This window comes from Anomaloglossus baeobatrachus, chromosome 8 (assembly GCF_048569485.1).
Source record: "Anomaloglossus baeobatrachus isolate aAnoBae1 chromosome 8, aAnoBae1.hap1, whole genome shotgun sequence".
NCBI classification, from domain to species: domain Eukaryota; kingdom Metazoa; phylum Chordata; class Amphibia; order Anura; family Aromobatidae; genus Anomaloglossus; species Anomaloglossus baeobatrachus.
Window position 1 is genome coordinate 37,247,788 of NC_134360.1, and position 22,725 is coordinate 37,270,512.

General features: G+C 45.7%; 1 protein-coding gene and 1 long non-coding RNA gene across 4 annotated transcripts in view; one reads left to right on the forward strand and one right to left on the reverse strand.

Moving 5' to 3' along the window:
• The window catches only part of LOC142249675 (uncharacterized), a 34,906-nt gene extending 22,952 nt beyond the window's left edge, over nt 1–11,954 (reverse strand). Inside the window, exon 1 of the long non-coding RNA XR_012725089.1 lies at nt 11,868–11,954. This is a non-coding gene — a long non-coding RNA (uncharacterized LOC142249675). The remainder of the gene's footprint in view (nt 1–11,867) is intronic.
• Nucleotides 1–22,725, forward strand: part of LOC142249672 (laminin subunit beta-1-like) — a 102,101-nt gene that overhangs the window by 60,944 nt on the left and 18,432 nt on the right. For all 3 annotated transcript variants that reach the window (XR_012725087.1, XM_075321470.1, XM_075321469.1), the window contains exons 19-26: nt 9,012–9,204; nt 12,849–12,992; nt 13,253–13,484; nt 13,815–13,978; nt 15,569–15,793; nt 15,875–16,089; nt 20,365–20,461; nt 20,728–21,106. Coding sequence is in view for 2 of the 3 variants with exons in the window: in XM_075321470.1 (XP_075177585.1) it covers nt 9,012–9,204; nt 12,849–12,992; nt 13,253–13,484; nt 13,815–13,978; nt 15,569–15,793; nt 15,875–16,089; nt 20,365–20,461; nt 20,728–21,106 (1,649 nt within the window). In the remaining variant the exon portion in view is untranslated. The remainder of the gene's footprint in view (nt 1–9,011; nt 9,205–12,848; nt 12,993–13,252; nt 13,485–13,814; nt 13,979–15,568; nt 15,794–15,874; nt 16,090–20,364; nt 20,462–20,727; nt 21,107–22,725) is intronic.

Below are 22,725 nucleotides of genomic sequence, written 5' to 3' on the forward strand. Positions count from 1 at the left end.
GATACATCTGTACACAGGCACATACAGATACATCTGCACACAGGTACACAGAGATTCATCTGTACACAGTTACATATAGATACATCTGTGCACAGGAACATAGAGATACATCTGTACACAGGTACATACAGATATATCTGTACACAGGTACATACAGATACATCTGTACACAGGTACACAGAGATTCATCTGTACACAGGCACATAGAGATACATCTGTACACAGGTACATACAGATATATCTGTACACAGGTACATACAGATACATCTGTACACAGGTACACAGAGATTCATCTGTACACAGGCACATAGAGATACATCTGTGCACAGGAACATAGAGATACATCTGTACACAGGTACATACAGATACATCTGCACACAGGTACACAGAGATTCATCTGTACACAGTTACATATAGATACATCTGTGCACAGGTACATAGAGATACATCTGTACACAGGCACATACAGATACATCTGCACACAGGTACACAGAGATTCATCTGTACACAGTTACATATAGATACATCTGTGCACAGGTACATAGAGATACATCTGTACACAGTTCAGTTACATACATCTGTGCACAGGTATATAGAGATACATCTGTACACAGGTACATAGAGATACATCTGTACACAGTTCAGTTACATACATTTGTGCACAGGTACATAGAGATACATCTGTACACAGTTACATATAGATACATCTGTGCACAGTTACATGTAGATACATCTGTGCAGAGGAACATAGAGATACATCTGTGCACAGGTAAATAGAGATACATCTGTGCAGAGGAACATAGAGATACATCTGTGCAGAGAAACATAGAGATACATCTGTACACAGGTAAATAGAGATACATCTGTGCACAGATACATAGAGATACATCTGTGCAGAGAAACATAGAGATACATCTGTACACAGTTCAGTTACATACATCTGTGCACAGGTACATAGAGATACATCTGTACACAGTTCAGTTACATACATCTGTGCACAGGTACATAGAGATACATCTGTACACAGTTCAGTTACATACATCTGTGCACAGGTATATAGAGATACATCTGTACACAGTTCAGTTGCATACATCTGTGCACAGGTACATAGAGCTACATCTGTACACAGTTACATATAGATACATCTGTGCAGAGGAACATAGAGATACATCTGTACACAGTTACATATAGATACATCTGTGCAGAGGAACATAGAGATACATCTGTACACAGTTACATATAGATACATCTGTGCACAGTTACATGTAGATACATCTGTGCAGAGGAACATAGAGATACATCTGTGCACAGGTACATAGAGATACATCTGTGCAGAGAAACAGAGATACATCTGTACACAGGTAAATAGAGATACATCTGTACACAGGTAAATAGAGATACATCTGTGCACAGGTACATATAGATACATCTGTGCAGAGAAACATAGAGATACATCTGTACACAGGTAAATAGAGATACATCTGTGCAGAGGAACATAGAGATACATCTGTACACAGGTAAATAGAGATACATCTGTGCACAGGTACATAGAGATACATCTGTGCAGAGAAACATAGAGATACATCTGTACACAGTTCAGTTACATACATCTGTGCACAGGTATATAGAGATACATCTGTACACAGTTCAGTTACATACATCTGTGCACAGGTACATGTAGATACATCTGTGCAGAGGAACATAGAGATGCATCTGTACACAGTTACATATAGATACATCTGTGCAGAGGAACATAGAGATACATCTGTACACAGGTAAATAGAGATACATCTGTGCAGAGGAACATAGAGATACATCTGTACACAGGTACATATAGATACATCTGTGCACAGTTAAGGGGGCTTTACACACTATGATTTCGCTAATGCAAAGTCGTTGGGGTCACGGATTTTGTGACGCACATCCGGCCGCATTAGCGATGCCGTTGCGTGTGACACCTATGAGTGATTTTGCATCGTCGCAAAAACGTGCAAAATCGCTCATCGGGGACATGGGGGTCCATTCTCAATTATCGTTACTGCAGCAGTAACGAAGTTGTTCGTCGTTCCTGCGGCAGCACACATCGCTCCGTGTGACACCGCAGGAACGAGGAAGCTCTCCTTACCTGCCTCCCGGCCGAAATGCAAAGGAAGGAGGTGGGCGGGATGTTACGTCCCGCTCATCTCCGCCCCTCCGCTTCTATTGGGCGGCGGTTCAGTGACGCTGCTTTGACGTCGCTGTGACGCTAAACGAACTGCCCCCTTAGAAAGGAGGCGGTTCGCCAGTCACAGTGACGTCGCCGGGCAGGTAAGTACGTGTGACGGGTCTGGGCGATGTTGTGCGGCACGGGCAGCGATTTGCTCGTGTCGCACAACAGATGGGGGTGGGTACCCACGCTAGCGATATTGGTACCGATATCGCAGCGTGTAAAGCGGCCTTTACATAGAGATACATTTGTACAAAGGAACATAGAGATATATCTGTATACAGGTACATGGAGAAATATCTTTACACAGGTATATAGAGATACATCTGTACACAGCAGTGTATCTCTATGCTCCTGCATTCCAAAGGTGGAAAAAAAGTCAGATTTTTTTGTTCCTATAAAACTATACTTGCAGCAATAAAAGGGCAACTAATCCAGTCAGCCCAGGCCAAAAAATCTAATGCACTGACAGAATGCAGCCAAACCACTAAGGCCATGTGCGCACGTTGCGTCTTTTCATGCGTTTCCGCAGCGTTTTCAACTACAGCGTTTTAATACAAAAATGCATGCATTTGGATTTCTAGGCAAAGTCTATGGAGAATATGGCTTTCTTGTGCGCACAATGCTTTTAGAAACGCAGCGTTTTAGATGCAGAAAATTTGTCAAAATCTCAGCGTTTGAAGAAGCAACACGTCAATTGTTTTTGCCATTTTGGCAGCCTTTTGCTCTCATTAAAGTCAATGATAATGATCAAAACGCATCATAAAACAAATTCATAGCGTTTTTCATGCTTTTTTGATGCAAAACGCATGCTTTTTTGACAAATTCAAAGCAGGCGTTTTTTACTTTATAGTGAGGTCATGACGTCTCCTTTTTCACACACATATAGTCCAACTATAAAAAAAATGAAAAACAATAATTTAACATTATTTCATACATAAATGTTAGATCACATTAATCTTTTAGTAAAATTATCTATTTTGTGTATGATTTAAAGCATTCACCGGTGACCAAAAATCAGGGGCCATGCCACACAGACAGAGCCGCGGGATGACAATGAAGTCGGGTGAAGTTCATCCGACTTCATTCTGATTGCGCGGCTCTGTCTGTGTCTGCTGTCAGCGGCCATTCAGCTCTGCTACATGGCTCTGTCTGTGTCTGCTGTCAGCGGCCATTCAGCTTTGCTCCATGGCTCTGTCTGTGTCTGCTGTCAGCGGACATTCAGCTCTGCTACATGGCTCTGTCTGTGGCTGCTGTCAGCGGCCATTCAGCTTTGCTACATGGCTCTGTCTGTGGCTGCTGTCAGCGGCCATTCAGCTCTGCTACATGGCTCGGTCTGTGTCTGCTGTCAGCGGCCATTCAGCTCTGCTACATGGCTCTGTCTGTGGCTGCTGTCAGCGGCCATTCAGCTCTGCTACATGGCTCGGTCTGTGTCTGCTGTCAGCGGCCATTTAGCTTTGCTACATGGCTCGGTCTGCTGTCAGCGGCTATTCAGCTCTGCTACATGGCTCTGTCTGTGGCTGCTGTCAGCGGCCATTCAGCTCTGCTACATGGCTCTGTCTGTGTCTGCTGTCAGCGGCCATGTAGCAGAGCTGAATGGCAGATGACATAGCTGCTGAGAATAAAAACGAATAACATACGCATCAAACACGCATTGCACACGGACTGCAATCAATTGAAAAATCACAGAATCGTATTGCTGTTGCATTGCACACTGATCAAGACTTGAACAGAGCTCATGCTACTTTCTAGCATGAGACTCGGTCTGATTTTACACTCGCAAGTGTGATTCCAACCTTAGGCCTAAAACACACGTCCTTGATAACCACGCACATGTAATACGGGCCGTTTTTCATGTCCGTAATCCGTTTTTTGGTCCGTAAATAACGCACGTGTGGTCGCTGTGTGTCCGGCGTATGGTAATCACGTGTGCGTGTGGAATGGCCGTGTGTGCGTGTGAAACTTAACTGACATGTGTTTGTGTTGTCCGTGTGAAATGTCCGTGTGTGATGTTAAATGTCGTTGATACATGCCGGCTGACAGCAGACAGAGTCGCGCACTGAGAATGAACTCGGGTGAACTTCACCCGACTTCATCCTCATACCGCGGCTCTGTCTGTGTCGCGTCCTCATTAGCGGTCACCCGTGAAGGACTCACCGGTGACCGCTAATCACCAGAGTGACTGAATGGAGTACCCCTCTCTCATACTCACCGTTCCCCGATCACCGGCGCGGTGATGCACGGCTGTTCTCTAAACTCCGGCGGCTTTTCCTATTTTGAAAAAGCCGGCCGCTCATTAAACAATCTCGTATTCCCTGCTTTCCCCACCCACCGGCAAATATGATTGCTTGCAGTGAGACACGCCCACACGCTGAGTGACAGCTGTGTCACTGCACCCAATCACAGGAGCCGGTGGGCGTGTCTATACTGTGCAGTAAAATAAATAAATAAATAATTAAAAAAAACGGCGTGCGGTCCCCCCCTATTTTAATACCAGCCAGATAAAGCCATACGGCTGCAGGCTGGTATTCTCAGGATGGGGAGCTCCACGTTATGGGGAGCCCCCCAGCCTAACAATATCAGTCAGCAGCCGCCCAGAATTGCCGCATACATTAGATGCAACAGTTCTGGAACTGTACCCGGCTCTTCCCGATTTGCCCTGGTGCGTTGGCAAATCGGGGTAATAAGGAGTTAATGGCAGCCCATAGCTGCCACTAAATCCTAGATTAATCATGTCAGGCGTCTCCCCGAGATACCTTCCATGATTAATTTGTAAGTTACGGTAAATAAACACACACACCTCAAAAATCCTTTATTAGAAATAAAAAACACAAACACATTTCCTGGTTCACCAATTTAATCAGCCCAAAAAAGCCCTCCATGTCCGGCGTAATCCAGGATGGTCCAGCGTCGCTACCAGCTCTGCTGCATGAAGGTGACCGGAGCAGCAGAAGACACATCCGCTCCTGTCAGCTCCACGCAGCAACTGAGGTGAGTAGCGCGATCAGCTGTGCTGTCACTGAGGATACTCGTGGCCACCGCTGGATCCAGTGACAGCGGGTAACCTCAGTGACAGCTCAGCTGATCACGCGGCTCTCTTCATTTGCTGCGTGGAGGTGACAGGAGCGGCGGTGTCTTCTGCTGCTCCGGTCACCTTCATGCAGCAGAGCTGGAAGCGACGCTGGACCATCCTGGATTACGCGGGACATGGAGGGCTTTGTTGGGCTGATTAAATTGGTGAACGAGGGTATATGTTTGTGTTTTTTATTTCTAATAAAGGATTTTTCAGGTGTGTGTGTTTATTTACTGTAATTTACAGATCAATCATGGAAGGTATATCGGGGAGACGCCTGACATGATTAATCTAGGATTTAGTGGCAGCTATGGGCTGCCATTAACTCCTTATTACCCCGATTTGCCAACGCACCAGGGCAAATCGGGAAGAGCCGGGTACTGTCCCAGAACAGTCGCATCTAATGTATGCGGCCATTTTGGGCGGCTGCTGACTGATATTGTTAGGCTGGGGGGCTCCCCATAACGTGGAGCTCCCCATCCTGAGAATACCAGCCTTCAGCCGTATGGCTTTATCTGGCTTATTGGGGGGACCGCAGCCAGTTTTTTTAATTATTTATTTATTTATTTCTATACTCCATAGTGACACGCCCACCGGCTGCTGTGATTGGGTGCAGTGAGACACCTGTCACTCAGCGTGGAGGCGTGTCTCACTGCAACCAATCATAGGCGCCGGTGGGCGGGGAAAGCAGGGAATACGAGATTGTTTAATGAGCGGCCGGCTTTTTCAAAGTAGAAAAAGCCGCCGGAGCTGTGTGAATGCTGTGCAGCGCCGCGCCGGGGATCGGGGATCGGCGAGTATGAGAGAGGGGGGGAAACTTCAGTCACTCGGGGGATTAGCGGTCACCGGTGAATCCTTCACAGGTGACCGCTAATCAGTACACGGCACACAGACAGAGCAGCGGCATGACAATGAAGTCGGGTGAAGTTCACCCGAGTTCATTCTCATCCCGCTACTCTGTTTTCCGACATGTAGTAACGACATTTTGCATCACACACGGACATTTCTCACGGACAACATAACCACACATCCGTGCAAGGAACGTTTTATTTGGACTCCCATAGGCTAACATTATGTCCGTGTGTGCGTGCTCCGTCCCAAAAACGAACATGCTTCCGTGCCAAACGGAGCAAAAAACGTGGGACGCACACGAACACACGGAAGATAAAATAACACGCACGTGTGCCTTAAAACATAAAAAAACATATGTGCACGTTTGGTCGTATCTCCAGTATGTACGGAAACGGACCAAACACGCACGTTTTAAACGGATGTGTGTTGCAGGCCTCAGGTAGTGTCCGGGCACCCGCCTGATCAAATAGTATGGGCGTGACCAATAGGTTGCTAACCGGACACCATGCACTTACAAGTGTGAACAGCACCCTATGCACGCCACTAGTGTGCCGTTTTATCATCTAGCATCACCCCCTCCACTAGTGGTAGCGTGTGAGTGATTGCTTTATCTTGCACCTGTGAAGCCTCCATCATTAAGGCCATGTGCGCACGTTGCGTCTAGTACATTGCAGAAATGAACGCATCCTCTAGCAGAATTTGTCAATGTCAAATTTGGTTTTGACCACAAAAACGCTGGAAATACGCATGCGTTTTTGACGCGTTTTTACCGCGTTTTACATGCATTTCCTGTGCTTAAAGACAGATGCGTTTTCAATACAAATACACTACTAAATAAAGTTTACACATTCAAACACTGAAAAAAATGGAAAAGAATGAACACAAATATGCTTTAAATCATACACAAAATAGATGGCTGCTGCCATTAACTCCTTATTACCCTGATTACCACCGCACCAGGGCAATTCGTGATGAGCCGGGTACAGTCTCGGGACTGTCGCATCTAATGGATGCGGCAATACCGGGTGGCTGCTGGCTGATATTTTTAGAGTGGGGGGCTCCCCATAACGTGGCGGTCCCCATCCTGACAATACCAGCCTCCAGCCGTATGACTTTACCCTGGCTGGGAAGAAAATTGGGGGGGAACCACACGCCGTTTTTTTAAAATTATTTATTTATTTAATTTACTGCACGATATAGACCCGCCCACCGGCGGCTGTGATTGGCTGCAGTGAGACAGCTGTCACTCAGCGTGGGGGCGTGTCTCACTGCAACCAATCATAGGCGCCGGTGGGCGGGGAAAGCAGGGAATACTAGATGGAATAATGAGCGGCCGGCTTTTTCAAAAGAGGAAAAGCCGCCGGAGCTTTGTGACAGCCATGCAGCGCCGCGCCGGTGATCGGGGATCGGTGAGTATGAGAGAGTGGGTGAAAGGGATAGACCGACAGACAGAGAGAGAGACCGGAGACATAGAGAGAGAGAGACCGACTGACGGTGATATAGATTGACCGACATCGACAGACCTCACTCATTTCCAGTGTTTTCAGCAACATGCGATAAATGTATTTAGAAAATACGTGTGACATCCGTTTTTTTTCAAGCACCCATAGACTTGCATTGGAGAGACTCGCACGAGAAACTCACCAAAACGTAGCATGCTGCAATTTTTTTCTCAGTCCGATTTGGACTGAGAAAAAAATAGCAGATGGGAGCTGCCTCATTGCTTAACATTGGTCCGAGTGCAATGCGAGATTTTCTCGCATTGCACTTGTGCGAGTTAATTGCAAGTGTGACTCCAGCCTAAATGAGTGAAATCTATTTAATTTTTTTAACTTTGGCGAATATTCTCCTATTTTTTAATCTACTTCCAGCGACATCCAAAGCTGAAGTTACAACTTTGCTGCATTTTGGGAATTAAGATGACACAGTTTCACCTAAATTTATCTGGTGGGAAGGATATAACCAGAAGCACAAAGTTTGAAAGCAGCTTTGGATGTGACTAGAGTATAGAAAAAACTAAAAAGTGAATGTACATGATGTCTACAAAGCATGGCCATGCATATAACGCTCAGTGTCTGTGATAACAGGCGATATCCTCCGCCGCCACCTTCCGTGTGAGCACGCCTGAGCTGTGTCTGATTTACAGCATCAAAGGAAAGCAAAAACAATATCATTTCTTCCGCTCGGAAAAACTAGAGAGAGATAAAGAGGTTTCCCACGATGAGAGAGAAAGATGGCCGCCCTGGCACTGCCAACAGTCAGGGTTACAGTTATGGACACTTTTTTTTTTTTTTCAAAAAATGTTTTTGTTGATATTGCCACCGAACCTCTCCCCTCTTACTTCTAGGGAGTTTCAGCTGCAATACCAGACACAAGCTGCAAACAAGTGTGGCGCTGTTTTTCCATTCTTGTATAACCCAAATCTGATTTATAACACAGTCTGAGATAAATGTGGCCCCATGTAAGTAATAAAAGCTGCTGTCACCTCCTCTACTATTAGTGCACAACCCAGTGCATTTTCCCTATAACATTTGCTCTTAAAGGGTCATTCAGATCTCAGCTTTATTAAGAATGTGATTATAGAACTAAAACCATATATTGTATTGTATTTGTCTATGTCACTATGCAGATAAATGTAACGCCCAAAAAATAGCCAAAAACTGTCATCGAATATTGATGAGGTACAGCACTGCCACCTTCTGGTCAGGATTAGTACTGCAGACAGAATTCCACATTCAGATTCATTTCCTAAAGGCATGCGAGTATCTAGTATTTTTAGGTGGGCTCCAACTAAAGGATCTCCAGCTGTTGAGAAACTACAACTCCCAGCATGATGGCTTTTTTTTAAAGAGTCACACTCTTTATTTATATGCCCTGTAGCTTGTCCTGCTGCCAAAGTTTTCGGAACTGCCTGGTTTTCATGGAAATGACGCCATATCTGTGCATCACCGAGAGGAGATGGAGGACTATCGGTGTCTGGAGTCCTTCAAGATGGCGACAATGCCCACCCTGGCGGAAATGTGCGTCAAACTGATCTGCAGCATCTCGGCTATTATCCACGATGGAGCCTTACGTGAGTTGTACGAGGAGAAGGGCGAAACGTGATTCTTTACTGTACAAGCAGAGTTTTGTTTTTATATTGATGGGACAATTACTTAAAGCTTAAAGACCGATGTGCTCAATGCCAGATGGCTGCTAGGGATGTGTAAAGCACGTCGTCATGGGGCAGAGTAGATTACACTGGATTAAAGGGTTTTCTAGTTCTTTAAAATTGATAGTCTATCAGGCCATCTATACCCGATTAATGGCGGTCTGACTCTTGATACCGGTCAGTTTGGCTGGTGATGCCCTTCATTGCTTGTACAGCACTGCACCATATTTTTGGTATCACTTGGACTCATTCACTTGGATATTGGCAAAGTTTATGGTTTTGTGGTCTATGGAGCCATGGTCTATGCCATAGAGTCTATGGCATAGACCATGGCTCCATAGACCACAAAACCATAAACTTTGCCAATATCCAAGTGAATGAGTCCAAGTGATACCAAAAATATGGTGCAGTGCTGTACAAGCAATGGTTTTGTGGTCTATGGAGCCATGGTCTATGGCATAGACCAGGGGTCTCAAACACGCGGCCCGCGGGCCGCATGCGGCCCTTCAGGTGGCTTCTTGCGGCCCGCAGGCCCGTGGACCTGGTAAAGATGGCGACCGGTGCAGGGGCCGCAGCTGCCAGTTATTTATTTCAGCCTACAGTTTTGTCTTTGCCGCGCACAGTGAAGTTCTCGCTGCAGAACGCAATAACAGCCGCCTGCCAATCAGAGGCAAGCACCTGCTGCATATGACCTCAGATGATTGCCTGTGATTGGCCTGTGGCTGTTGTGCAGTGAGAACTGCTCTGCACGCGCCGGCCGAAAGTTCAGCGATGACAGCAGCTGTGATCATTACCGGGTCCACGTGCCTGCGTGCCGCTGACAGCAGGTGAGAAGAATGTGTTCGTGTGTGTGGGGTTCTGTGTTGCTGGTTGAGGCTGCACTGTGTGTGTGTGTGTGTGTGTGTGTGTGTGTGTGTGTGTGGTAGCTGAGGCTTCACCGAGTCCACGTGCCTGCATGCCGCTGACAGCAGGTGAGAAGAATGTTTTCATGTGTGTGTGTGTGTGGTGTGTGTGTTTCTGTTGCTGGCTGAGGCTGCACAGAGTGTGTGTGTGTGTTAGCTCAGGCTGCACAGGGTGGGGGGGGGGGGTGTTAGCTGAGGCTGCACAGGGTGGGGGGGGGTGTGTTAGCTGAGGCTGCACAGGGTGGGGGGGGTGTGCGTTAGCTGAGGCTGCACAGGGTGGGGGGGTCTGTGTTAGCTAAGGCTGCACAGGGTGGGGGGGTCTGTGTTAGCTAAGGCTGCACAGGGTGGGGGGGTGTGTGTTAGCTGAGGCTGCACAGGGTGGGGGTGTGTGTGTGTTAGCTGAGGCTGCACAGGGTGGGGGGGGTGTGTTAGCTGAGGCTGCACAGGGTAGGGGTGTGTGTGTTAGCTGAGGCTGCACAGGGTGGGGGGGTGTGTGTTAGCTGAGGCTGCACAGGGTGGGGGGGGGGGTGTTAGCTGAGGCTGCACAGAATGGGGGGGGTTAGCTGAGGCTGCACAGGGTGGGGGTGTGTGTGTTAGCTGAGGCTGCACAGGGTGGGGGGGTGTGTTAGCTGAGGCTGCACAGGGTGGGGGGGTTAGCTGAGGCTGCACAGGGTGGGGGTGTGTGTGTGTGTGTCTGTGTGTCTGTGTGTGTGTGAGCTGAGGCTGCACAGGGGGTGTGTGTGTGTGTGTGTGTGTTAGCTGAGGCTGCACAGGGTGGGGGTGTGTGTTTGTGTGTGTGTGTGTGTGGGGGGGGGGGTTAGCTGAGGCTGCACAGGGTGGGTGTGTGTGTGTGTGTGTGTGTGTGTTAGCTGAGGCTGGGGCACATTGCTACAAGGGGACAAGGATGCACACATTTTTACAGAATGGGAAACAAGATGGGGCACATTACTACAAGATGTTGGCCAAAATTACTATGCAGTGGTTATTGTAAAACTGTATTACTTACAAAAAGGGGAAAAAATGTAAAAAATAAGTGTGTATGTATGTAGAGATATATTATACATATATATATACATACATACACACACCACATTTGTTATAATGGACAAATGAAAAATGTTCAAAAAAAGGGATTCAAGGGTGTATAGAAAGAAAAAAATGGTACCATTACCAATGTCACTTTGTCCTGAAAGGAATGCGGCCCCTCAAATTATTTTTTTCATGTGTGCGGCCCATACACCCAGCCGAGTTTGAGACCCCTGGCATAGACCATGGCTCCATAGACCACAAAACCATAAACTTTGCCAATATCCAAGTGAATGAGTCATAGACTCTATGGGGATGCATCTGTTGCAGGAGCGCTGTGACCCCTTTAAATGCTAAAGTCAGACCCCCACTCATATGATGTTGATGATCATCAATTTTGAAAACCCCTTTAATGAAGACTTCATCCCAGAAAAAATTAGGAACCACTGACCAATCAACTATTTATGTCTGTATACATACAAACAGTACTGTGCAAAAGTATTAGGCAGGTGTGAACAAAAATGTAAAGCTGTAAAGTAAGAAGTTTCCAATACAACAAGTGTTAGTAGTTTATTTTTATCAATTAATAAAATGCAAAGTGAATGAACAAAAGAGAAATATGAGAAATAAAAAACCCCCCGTCTTCCACATCCTCACCTTTGTAGTGTTTGTCTGTTCCTCACCGCATTTTAAGCCTCCTCCACAGCTGTTCCTGTTTCAGTTAGACTGTACATATGAATACGATAATCATTATCTCCGGGTATAATTGACTACTTATTAAGCCACCTGTAAGGAAACATTCACCAGTCAACTATTTATGTTACTGCATACATGCAAACAGAGCTTTGCAAAAGTATTAGGCAGGTGTGAAAAAATGTAAAGCTGTAAAGTAAGAATTTTCCAAAACTAGAAGTGTTAATACCGTAGTTTATTTTTTCATTAATTTCAATTAACAAATAATAAAAAATAATATAGAAAAAAAACTGTCTTCCATAACCTCACCTTTGTAGTTTGTCTGTCCCTCACCGCATTTTAAGCCTCCTCCACAGCTGTTTCTGTTTCAGTTAATGACTATAGCTATGAATACAATGATCATTCTCTCCTAGTATAATAGATTACTTATTAAGTCAGCTGTAAGGAAACATTCACCAGTCAACTATTGATGTGACTGTATACATACAAACAGTACTGTAAAAAAGTATTAGGCAGGTGTGAACAGAAATGAAAAGCTATAAAGTAAGAATTTTCCAAAACTAGAAGTGTTAATAGTTTATTTTTATCAAATAACAAAATGCAAAGTGAATGAAAAAAAGAGAAATATCAGAAATAAAAAACAACCTGTCTTCCATAACCTCACCTCTGTAGTTTTTCTGTTCCTCGCCGCATTTTAAGCCTCCCACACACCTGTTTCTGTTTCAGTTAGACTGTACTATAATGGGATTTAGATTTCTCTTTTGTTCATTCACTTTGCATTTTGTTAATTGATAAAAATTTACGTAAAACTTCTACAATTGGAAGGTTCTTACTTTGCAGCGTTTTTTCCCACACCTGCCTAAAACTTTTGCACACTACTATAATACTCACCAGTAGGGGGCACTATGTTTTTTTTACAGTCTTGTCTCTCTTCTTTTTTTGCAGCCTGTCTCTGTAACCTTCAGGGTTCCCTCAGCGCCGTCTGTGACAAGATAGGAGGACAGTGCATGTGCAAGCCGAATGTGATCGGTCAGCGCTGCGACCAGTGCGCCCCTGGAACCTATGGATTTGGACCCTATGGATGCAGCAGTGAGTGGAAATCTGTCTATTGCGCGCAAAACTGTAAAAACTAATGCAGAAAATAACTGAAAAGACCCTCCACTTGGAGGTCTTGGAGAGAGGGGGCCAAGGTCCTGGCCTCTCCTATCTCCTTTGCACAAGTGATGGGGAATAGCGTCAATGATCTCGGAAATGGGGTTACCCTACTGTTCAGGGGGCCCATTTTGAACTTTGCTGTGGGGGTGCCCTGTATGCTCTATGTTACATGTACATGTCTTTTCTCTATACAGAATGCGACTGTCATCCGCAAGCCTCCACATCTCGATTCTGCGACCCCATAACAGGGCAATGCCCATGCAGCGGCAATGTGGCGGGCCGACAGTGCGACCAGTGCTTGCCCGGTCAGTGGGGCTTCCCTCATTGCAAGCCTTGCCAATGCAACGGGCACGCTGAAGAATGTGACCCCAAGACTGGAACCTGCATCGGATGTAGGGATTTCACAAGCGGCCGTCACTGTGATAAGTAAGTCGTAGGCTACACGTTAGTATGGACACTATCTGCCGTAGGTATTATTTAATTTTATTCGGTTGTATTAACCTTATTACGATATATATTTTGATATGGAAGAAACTTGCAGATTGGGATTCACCCCCATTTATAACAATTGCAGCCATAAATAATATAGCTGCAGTACCGCCTTTCACCACTGTTCAAGTAAAGACTTTCCATAGAAACCAATGCAACAGCGCCCCCCTCTTCCCCCCACTGATTACAAATCAATAACTTTGGAAGAAATTAATTTGAAGTTTCCTAATTAATTAAGAAATGTTGATTTAATTATGTTTCTTTCAGGTGTTTGGATGGTTATTACGGAGATCCGATTCTTGGATCCGGCCAGCAATGTCGTCCCTGCCCTTGCCCTGGGTATCCTGGCACTCAGAATTACCATGGCAGCTCTTGCTATGCTGATCGGGAGTCCGGACACATCGTTTGTCTCTGTGCACCTGGTTATACAGGTAAGAAAGGTGTATATTGTACTGGACGAAGGAAGGGTGATGGAGGAGATCTTGTGAAGGTCACCAAATTCACCATCAGTAGCTCAATCCGGGTCCGGCGTGGGTAGAACATTCATCCCAAATAGTGAATTGCGTGCCGCAAACCTATGTCCTCTACAAAGAAGTCAATGAAGTCTGAAAATCAGATCCAGATATGGCTCTCCCCATATATAACATATTTGGTGCGAGCCTCTCCCCTCCGCCAAAAAAAGGTCTATATTAACCCTTGATCCGAAATAATATTTATTACCTTCTTAAAGGGGCTGTCCAGGGAATAAAATGATCGTGGCACACTTTTTAAAAAAAATTAAAGAACCCTATTCAGCTCCAGTCGCTGCTGTTAGAGGCAGGTGCTGGCTGTATGACACAGCCGGCATCTGTTACTTGTGGAGTAAGCTTAGCTCCTGATTAGTGATTGGCCGACCCTGACTGTAAAAGTCCAGATCCGCGCGGTTTCAAAATTACCAGAGTTGCCGGGTGTTGTTCCGGATCTGGCAACTCAGGAAATAAAAAAAAAAATAAAGGACAAATAAAGAAAATAAGAATCAAGTAAGCTCTTCATACTTATCAAGGCTCCAGTGCGGCTGTAGCTGCTCACAGTGGCCACCCATTCACTTCCAGGGCCACTCATTACCTTCATTGCATATGCACTGCTTTCCCCGCCCACCGGCCATATTGGCGTTTGTGATTGGTTGCACTCAGACGCATCCCCAGCCTGTGTGACAGCATCTGCCTGCAACCAATCACAGGCGCCGTCTGCGGGTCTATATAGTACAGTAAAAATAAATAAATAAAACAATTGACGTAGGGTCCCCTCATATTATGATACCCAGCACAGATAAAGCCCATGGCCACAGGCTGCAGCCTTGGCTGGGTATCAAAATAGGAAGAACCGCATGCGACTTGTTTTTTTTTGTTTTTTTTATTATTATTATTTAAATAAATTATTTAAAAAAACAGTGTGCGGTCCTCCCAATTTTGATTCCCAGCCAAGATAAAGCCCAACAGCTAGGGGCTGGTATTCTCAGGCTGGGGAGACCAATGCTTATTGGTCCACACCCAGCCTAAAAAAAGCAGCCTGCAGCTGCCCAGAATTGTTGCATTCATTAGATGCGACAGTCCCAGAACTTTACCTAGCTCTTTCTGATTGCCCTGGTGCGGTGGCAATTGGAGTAATAAGGGGTTAATAACAGCCCACAGCTGCCACTAAGCCCTAGATTAGTAATGGGGAGGGTCACGTTTATCTGCGATTCTGCTCATCATTACTGCTGACCCTTTTCCATACACCTGCACCTGACATGCCCTGTATATATATATATATATATATATATATATATATAGCGTATGTCAGTGTTAAAAAATAATTTCTATCACCTTGAGAAAAATTGTGCTCCCTTTATCCAAATTGTATTTTTCTTTTGTGCTGCCATATGGGGAGAGAATTAACAATTTATTTTTTCTAGTCTATGGAGCCTTGGATTTCTTTGGTAACTCTTTGGGGGTCCACATGACTTTTTGATCACGACTTATTCCTGATATCTTGTTGATTAGGGTCGCGGTGTGATCGCTGCTCCCCTGGATACTTTGGGAATCCTGACCAAGATGGAGGAGAGTGTCGTCCCTGCCAGTGTAACAACAACATTGACCCCAGTGACCCGGACGCCTGTGACTCCCGCACGGGCATGTGCTTAAAATGCCTGTACAACACGGACGGACATCACTGTGGAGAGTGCAAGGCCGGCTATTTTGGGAGCGCCATCCTCCGCAACTGCCGCCGTATGTAGTCAGATAATGCCGCCTGTTTTGTATCCATCTTGCCGTATTATTACGTGTACTACATGATTTCCTTTGTTACAGGTTGTACGTGCAATGACCTGGGCACGCTGCAGTCTCACTGCTCCAGAGACACCTGCTACTGTGACCGGGTGACCGGACATTGCCCCTGCCGAGCAAACGTGGTCGGCAAGAACTGCGATCAATGTGCAAACAACTTCTGGAACTTCGGAGCAGACTTGGGCTGCGAGTCTTGTGCCTGTGTTCCCAGCCATTCCTTAAGGCAGGACTGCAATGTGGTGAGTCTCAATGGCACTTAAAGGGGTTCTTCACGTTCTGAAAATGTGGGTCAATAGTGTTTAAAAACATTGGTCACATATTAGTTGTGAAGGTTGTGCGAGAGCAATGCGTGAAATTCATCTCCATATGTTAGATAGGTGCGGGTCCAGCGGACCAATAGTTATTGCCCCCCCCATCACAGCAAAATATTTATGCCCCTATTAATAGTGCACAAATGTGAATAAAAATAACTGAAACTCACCTCACCCTGTTCACACAATGAATAGTAGGGTCCTCTCACCACTACCTGTTATCCATGGCCTGAAGCAGGGGGCGTGATACAATGACGACATTTGCATTATGTAGTTCCTGATCAACAAATACAATAAGATCCTCCTCTACAAGGGACTCTTCTAGTTTTGTTCCTCCTAGAACATGTCTGCATATGATTATACCCAAATCCTTTTGTAGAAGTAACTCTCCTTGTTTTAGTCTTCCTAGAACATATGAGGTCTTCAAATTACACTCACATCCTTCTTTACAAGTGACTCTCCTAGTTTTTTTCCCCCTAGAACATAATGTACCCACATATTACACCCATATCTTCTCTAGAAGTGACTCTCCTAGTTTTTTTCCCCCTAGAACATATGGTACCCACATATTACACCCATATCTTCTCTAGAAGTGACTCTCCTAGTTTTTTTCCCGCTAGAACATATGGTCCCCACATATTACACCCATATCTTCTCTAGAAGTGACTCTCCTAGTTTTACTCTCCTTAGAAAATATGATGTCCATATATTACACCTAGATACTTCTGTACAAGTGATTCTCTTAGGCCCCTTTCACACATCAGTTTTTTGCCATCAGTCACAATCCGTTTTCTCGACAGATCCGTTGCAGATTGTGGCTAAACTGATGCAATGGATCTGTTTTGCAACGGAACCGACTAGCTGGGGGCTAAATAATAAATTGGAGCATGCTGAGTTAAAAAAAAAATGGAATCCGTCGCTGGATTCCGTCATTTGACGGATGATGACAGATCCTGCGCCCATAGGCTTCCATTCTACCAAACGATGGACGGCGATGGATCTGTCTCTGTCCGTTTTTTTGACGTACACAAAAAACGTTACTTTGGCCATCGTCTCCGTCCAACGGACAAACCTTTTTCGATGGATCTGTTGAAAAACGGATGAAACGTGAGGCCATCCGTCGCTATCTGTCGCAAGTCAATGAGAAAAAAACGTATCCAGAAACATCAGTCGCCGGATCCGTTTTTTTTTCAAAATTCGACGGATTGTGACTGACGGCAAAAAACTGATGTGTGAAAGGAGCCTTAGTTTTACTCCCCTTGGAAAATATGATTTCTCCATATTACACTCAAATCCTTTGCTACAAGTGAATCTCGTAGTTTTATCTCCTAGTTTTACTCCCCCCCTATAATATATGGTGTCCTCATATTATTATACCCAGATCCTTCTTTACAAGTGACTCTCCTTGTTTTACTTCCCCTAGAACACATGGTACCCACATATTACACCCAAATACTTCTCTAGAAGTGACTCTCATAGTTTTACACTCTCTAGAACATATGATGTCTAGATATTACACCTAGATACTTCTGTACAAGTGATTCTCCTAGTTTTACTCCCCTTAGAACATATGATTTCTCCATATTACACTCAAATCCTTTGCTACAAGTGACTCTCCTAGTTTTGCTTCCCCTAGCCTAGAACATATGGTACCCACATATTACACCCAGATACTTCTTTACAAGTGACTCTCCTAGTTTTACTCTCCCTAGAACATATGATGTGCATATATTACACTCAGATACTTCTGTACAAGTGACTCTCTTAGTTTTACTTCCCCTATAATATATGGTGTTGTATATTATATGGAGTCCTCATATTATTATTATTATTATTATTATTATTATACCCAGATCCTTCTCAACAAGTGACTCTCTTTGTCTCACTCTCCCTAGAACATATGATGTCGGTATATTATTATACCCAGATCCTTCTTTACAACTGACTCTCCTAGTTTTACTTCCCCTAGAACATATGATGTCCACATTACACCAATATACTTTTCTACAATTGAATCTCCTAGCTTTACTCTCTCTACAACATATACTACCCACATATTACACTCAGATCCTTCTCTACAAGTGACTCTCTTAGTTTTACGCCCCCCAATAATATATGGTTTCCGCATATTACTATACTCTGATCCTTCTCAGTAAGTGACACTCCTTGTTTCACTCCCCCTAGCACATGTGATATAAAGATATGATTACACCCAGATCCTTCTTTACAAGGGACTCTCCTAGTTTTACTCACCTAAAACATAGTATGCCCACATAGTATTACTGCCCAGATGCATAACTTTACATTTCTTCAAATTAAACCTCTTCAGCCATGGCTCTCAGCTTGTCCAAGTCAGCCTGTAACTTATGAATATTCTCCATACACTGTACTATGTTACATAGAGGTTCAAAGACGAAAACGCTGGGCACTGTTCACATTACGCAGAAGCAGTATAATTGGAGGCTCTGTTAAACCATCACAAGTAAACGTTCCGGTTCACAGATGGTTAATACCTTCAGCAGCCAGGCAAAAAAATCAAGACAGCCACCGTGGTGCTCTTTTAAAGCGAAAACACAAGTATGATGCAATGAAAAAAGCTGAAAAGGCACTCACCGGTGAAACTGTACAAAAATCCTTTATTGGAAAGTGGGTTACGGATCAGTGCATGAGGGGAGGGACAAACACACAAACATGCCGGACAACGGCCGTTTCGAGCCCTCTCGGGGTGCTTCCACGGGTCTCCGTGGAAGCACCCCAAGAGGGCGCGAAACGGCCGTTGTCCAGCATGTTTGTGTGTTTTTCCCTCCCCTGATGCCCTGATCCGTAACCCACTTTCCAATAAAGGATTTTTGTACAGTTTCACCGGTGAGTGCCTTTTCAGCTTTTTTCATTGCATTGTACTATGCTACATAGTTTGGTGTGCTCTGCAAAAATAGAAATAACACTATTAATCCTGCCTTCTATATCATTAATAAGTTGATTAATAGCAGACCCAGCACTAAACCTTGGAGTCATGACTTATATCTGGAGCCCATTCAGAGTAGCAATCATTCACCACAGCTCTCTGGGTGCGGTAAATCGGTAGTCCCATACTTATCCAAGCCCAGTGGTTGCCACATCCAAGAATGGGATAAACAACAGTACGCAGTGAGCTCCCCCTAGTGGTGTCTGTTGGATGCCAGGAGACTATCATGTAGCTCTATTACTATGCAGGAGATCTGATGTTCTCTATCGGACTTGTTCCAAGCACAAAAAAATATAATAAAGGTGGCGTCACACGAGACGATAGATCGGGCGATTGCACGAGCGATCGCACCCGCCCCCGTCGTTTGTGCGTCACGGGCAATTCATTGCCCGTGGCGCACAAAGTCGTTAACCCCCGTCACACGTACTTACCTCCCTAACGACGTCACTGTTGGCGGCGAACATCCTCTTCCTGAAGGGGGAGGGACGTTCGGCGTCACACAGCGGCCGGCCAAAAGAAGCGGAGGGGTGGAGATGAGTGGGACGTAAACATCCCGACCACCTCCTTCCTTCCGCATTGCCGGCGGGATGCAGGTAAGCTGTGTTCGTCGTTCCCGGGGTATCACATGTAGCGATGTGTGCTGCCACTGGAGCGACGAACAACCGGAGCACAGAAGGAGGACCGACATTATGAAAATGAACGACGTGTCAACGAGCAACGATAAGGTGAGTATTTTTGCTCGTTAACAATCATTCGGAGGTGTCACACGCTACGACATCTCTAACGATGCCAGATGTGCGTCACGGAATCCGTGACCCCGCCAACATATCGCCCGATATATCGTACCGTGTAACGCCGCCTTAAAGAGTACTTAAACTTTTGCAGAATTTTTATACATTTTTGGCCCTTCAATTCCTTTCTAATCAGTAGGTTCCTGGTACTGAGACCCCACCAATTGTTCAAAAGACCGCCAAGAAGTGAATCCGTACTCAACTCTCTGTGCTGTTGCCTCCTGAGCTTTGCACTTCATGCATTTTTTTGGACAATCGGCCGGGGTTTTCGGATAGAGACATCCACTTTTCTGCTGTGAAAAAAGAAGTTTTGCAAAAGTTATAACTACTCTTTAAGAAATGAGTCAGTACAAAAGAGGTGGTGAATGGAAGGCATTTATTTTTCTTTTTACTACGGTATATATGTATAAAAAGTTAGATGTTGACTGTCCGCGTTGCCTCCTCCAGTACACAGGGCAGTGTCACTGTCGGCCGGGGTTTGGAGGCAGAGTCTGCTCTCACTGCCAAGAAAACTACTGGGGAGACCCACAGCGGAAATGTGAAGGTACGGAGACTGCCGAGTGTTTACTTCAGTGCCACCTTAGGAGGTGAGAGGCTGCGGTATCCATCGGTTGCTTGCCCGGTATTGGTGGCCTGTCCTATTCCAGGTGTCCGATACCGGTTGGGCATAATAACTGTCAACCATCGGCCTTCTGTCTATATCAGTAGCCCCTCTTACCTCCTGGATAACCCTTTGACCACAGTCGTAAGTCTAATCCCTCTACAAATAACCATTCCACCATGATCAGATTCTCTTGCTTTCTTCCTTAGCTTGTAATTGTGATACGTACGGCTCTGAGATCCAGCAATGCGATCACCTGACCGGTGTTTGCCGATGTCGAGAAGGGTTCACCGGGCGACGGTGCGACCAATGTGCCAGGGGATTCCGGGATAACTTCCCCAGGTGCTCGGCCTGTCACCAGTGCTTCTATCAATGGGACGGTATCATCGCCGGGCTCCAGAACCAGCTCCGAGCGATCCAGAAGAAAGTGTCCGACCTACAGGAGGGAGGAGAAGCTCCGGAGATCAGCAACAGCCTGATCCGAGAACTGGACGACAAACTCAGGATCGTCAAACAGATCATCGGAGATGGAGGCATCGAGGGGACGCGCATGCTGGAGCAGATGAACAAACTGGTCAACAAGATAAGGTGCCGTAACGTACTGATATATAGTAGCTAGTGACTTAACGCCTCACCATTTCCAAGATTTCTACTTGCTTTAATTGGATGGGAACTTTCTTTAGCTTAGATTAAACATTTGTATAAGCTCAATGCAGAGCTGTCAGCAGATGGCCTAGTACACGCTGTATGTATTATTAAATAGATCTCTTAGACCTGATGAGGCTGGTGGACTTACATGAAAATCCATGTCAGAAGGGTAGTATATTTTTTTAAGAAAAAGTTAACTTTTTCTCCGCCGAACTACCCTGCTGCTGGTGCTGCATCTCTCTCCACCTCACCCTCCTTACCCCTCTGCTGAATCTATGCCTCACAGCCTTATCAGTGTCTCTTCTGCTTATGTATTTTAGCTCATAGCCTGATTTATGGCGCCTCAGTGTCCCTCCTCCCTGCTGCTTAATCTCTGCCCAACTAGTCTTCCTGACAGCTCCCCAGTGTCCCCCTTCCCTGCCGAACCCCTACTCACCTAGCCTGATTTATGGCGCCTCAGTGTCCCTCCTCCCTGCTGCTTAATCTCTGCCCAACTACTCTTACTGACAACTCCTCGGTATCCCCCTTCCCTGCCGAATCCCTAGCCACATAGCTTGATTGATGGCTTCTCAGTGTCCTTCCTTCCTGCTTCTTAATCTCTGCCCAACTAGTCTTCTTGACAGCTTCCTAGTGTCCCCCTTCCCTGCCAAATCCCTGCCTATATAGCCTGATTGATGGCTCCTCAGTGTCCCTCCTCTCTACTGCTTAATCTCTGCCAACTAGTCTTACTAACAGCTCCTCAGTGTCCCCCTTCCCTGCCGAATCCTTGCTCACCCTCACCTAGCCTGATTGATGGCTCCTCACTGTCCCTCCTTCCTGCTTCTTAATCTCTGCCCAACTTGTCTTCCTGACAGCTTCCTAGTGTCCACCTTACCTGCCGAATCCCTGCCTATATAGCCTGATTGATGGCTCCTCAGTATCCCTCCTCCCTGCTTCTTAATCTCTGCCAACTAGTCTTACTAACAGCTCCTCAGTGTCCCCCTTCCCTGCCGAATCCCTGCTCACCTAGCCTGATTGATGGCTCCTCACTGTCCCTTCTTCCTGCTTTTTAATCTCTGCCCAACTAATTATTATTATTATTATTATTATTTATTAACTAATCTTACTGTCAGCTCCTCAGTGTCCCCCTTCCTTGCCCATCTACCCTGATTGATGACGCCTCAGTGTCTCTCCTCCCTGCTGATGCTGACATCTCACACTGCTCAGTACAAGCTGCATCTGTCAGTCAGGCTCTGTGGGCAGAGACAAGATATATTTGATCTCACAACCTCTCACTCTGTAGCTGCACTGATATATTGTTACAAACTGTCAGTGAAGAAGAAATGTATTTAGGTCACAGATTATCTAGGTTAGGCCGGGGCCACACAGTGATCTACTGCGATCCTCGCATGACACTTGGCTCACGCTGGCAGCACAGCAGGAGCCGAGTGTCATGCAAATGTCACTGCAACTGAGGTCCGATCATGCGATCGGACCTCAGCTGCGGGGGGCGGGCCAACTCTGAGGAGGGGAGGGCCGGTGCTGCGGAGGGCGGTGGCCAGCGTTGAGGAGGGGAGGGA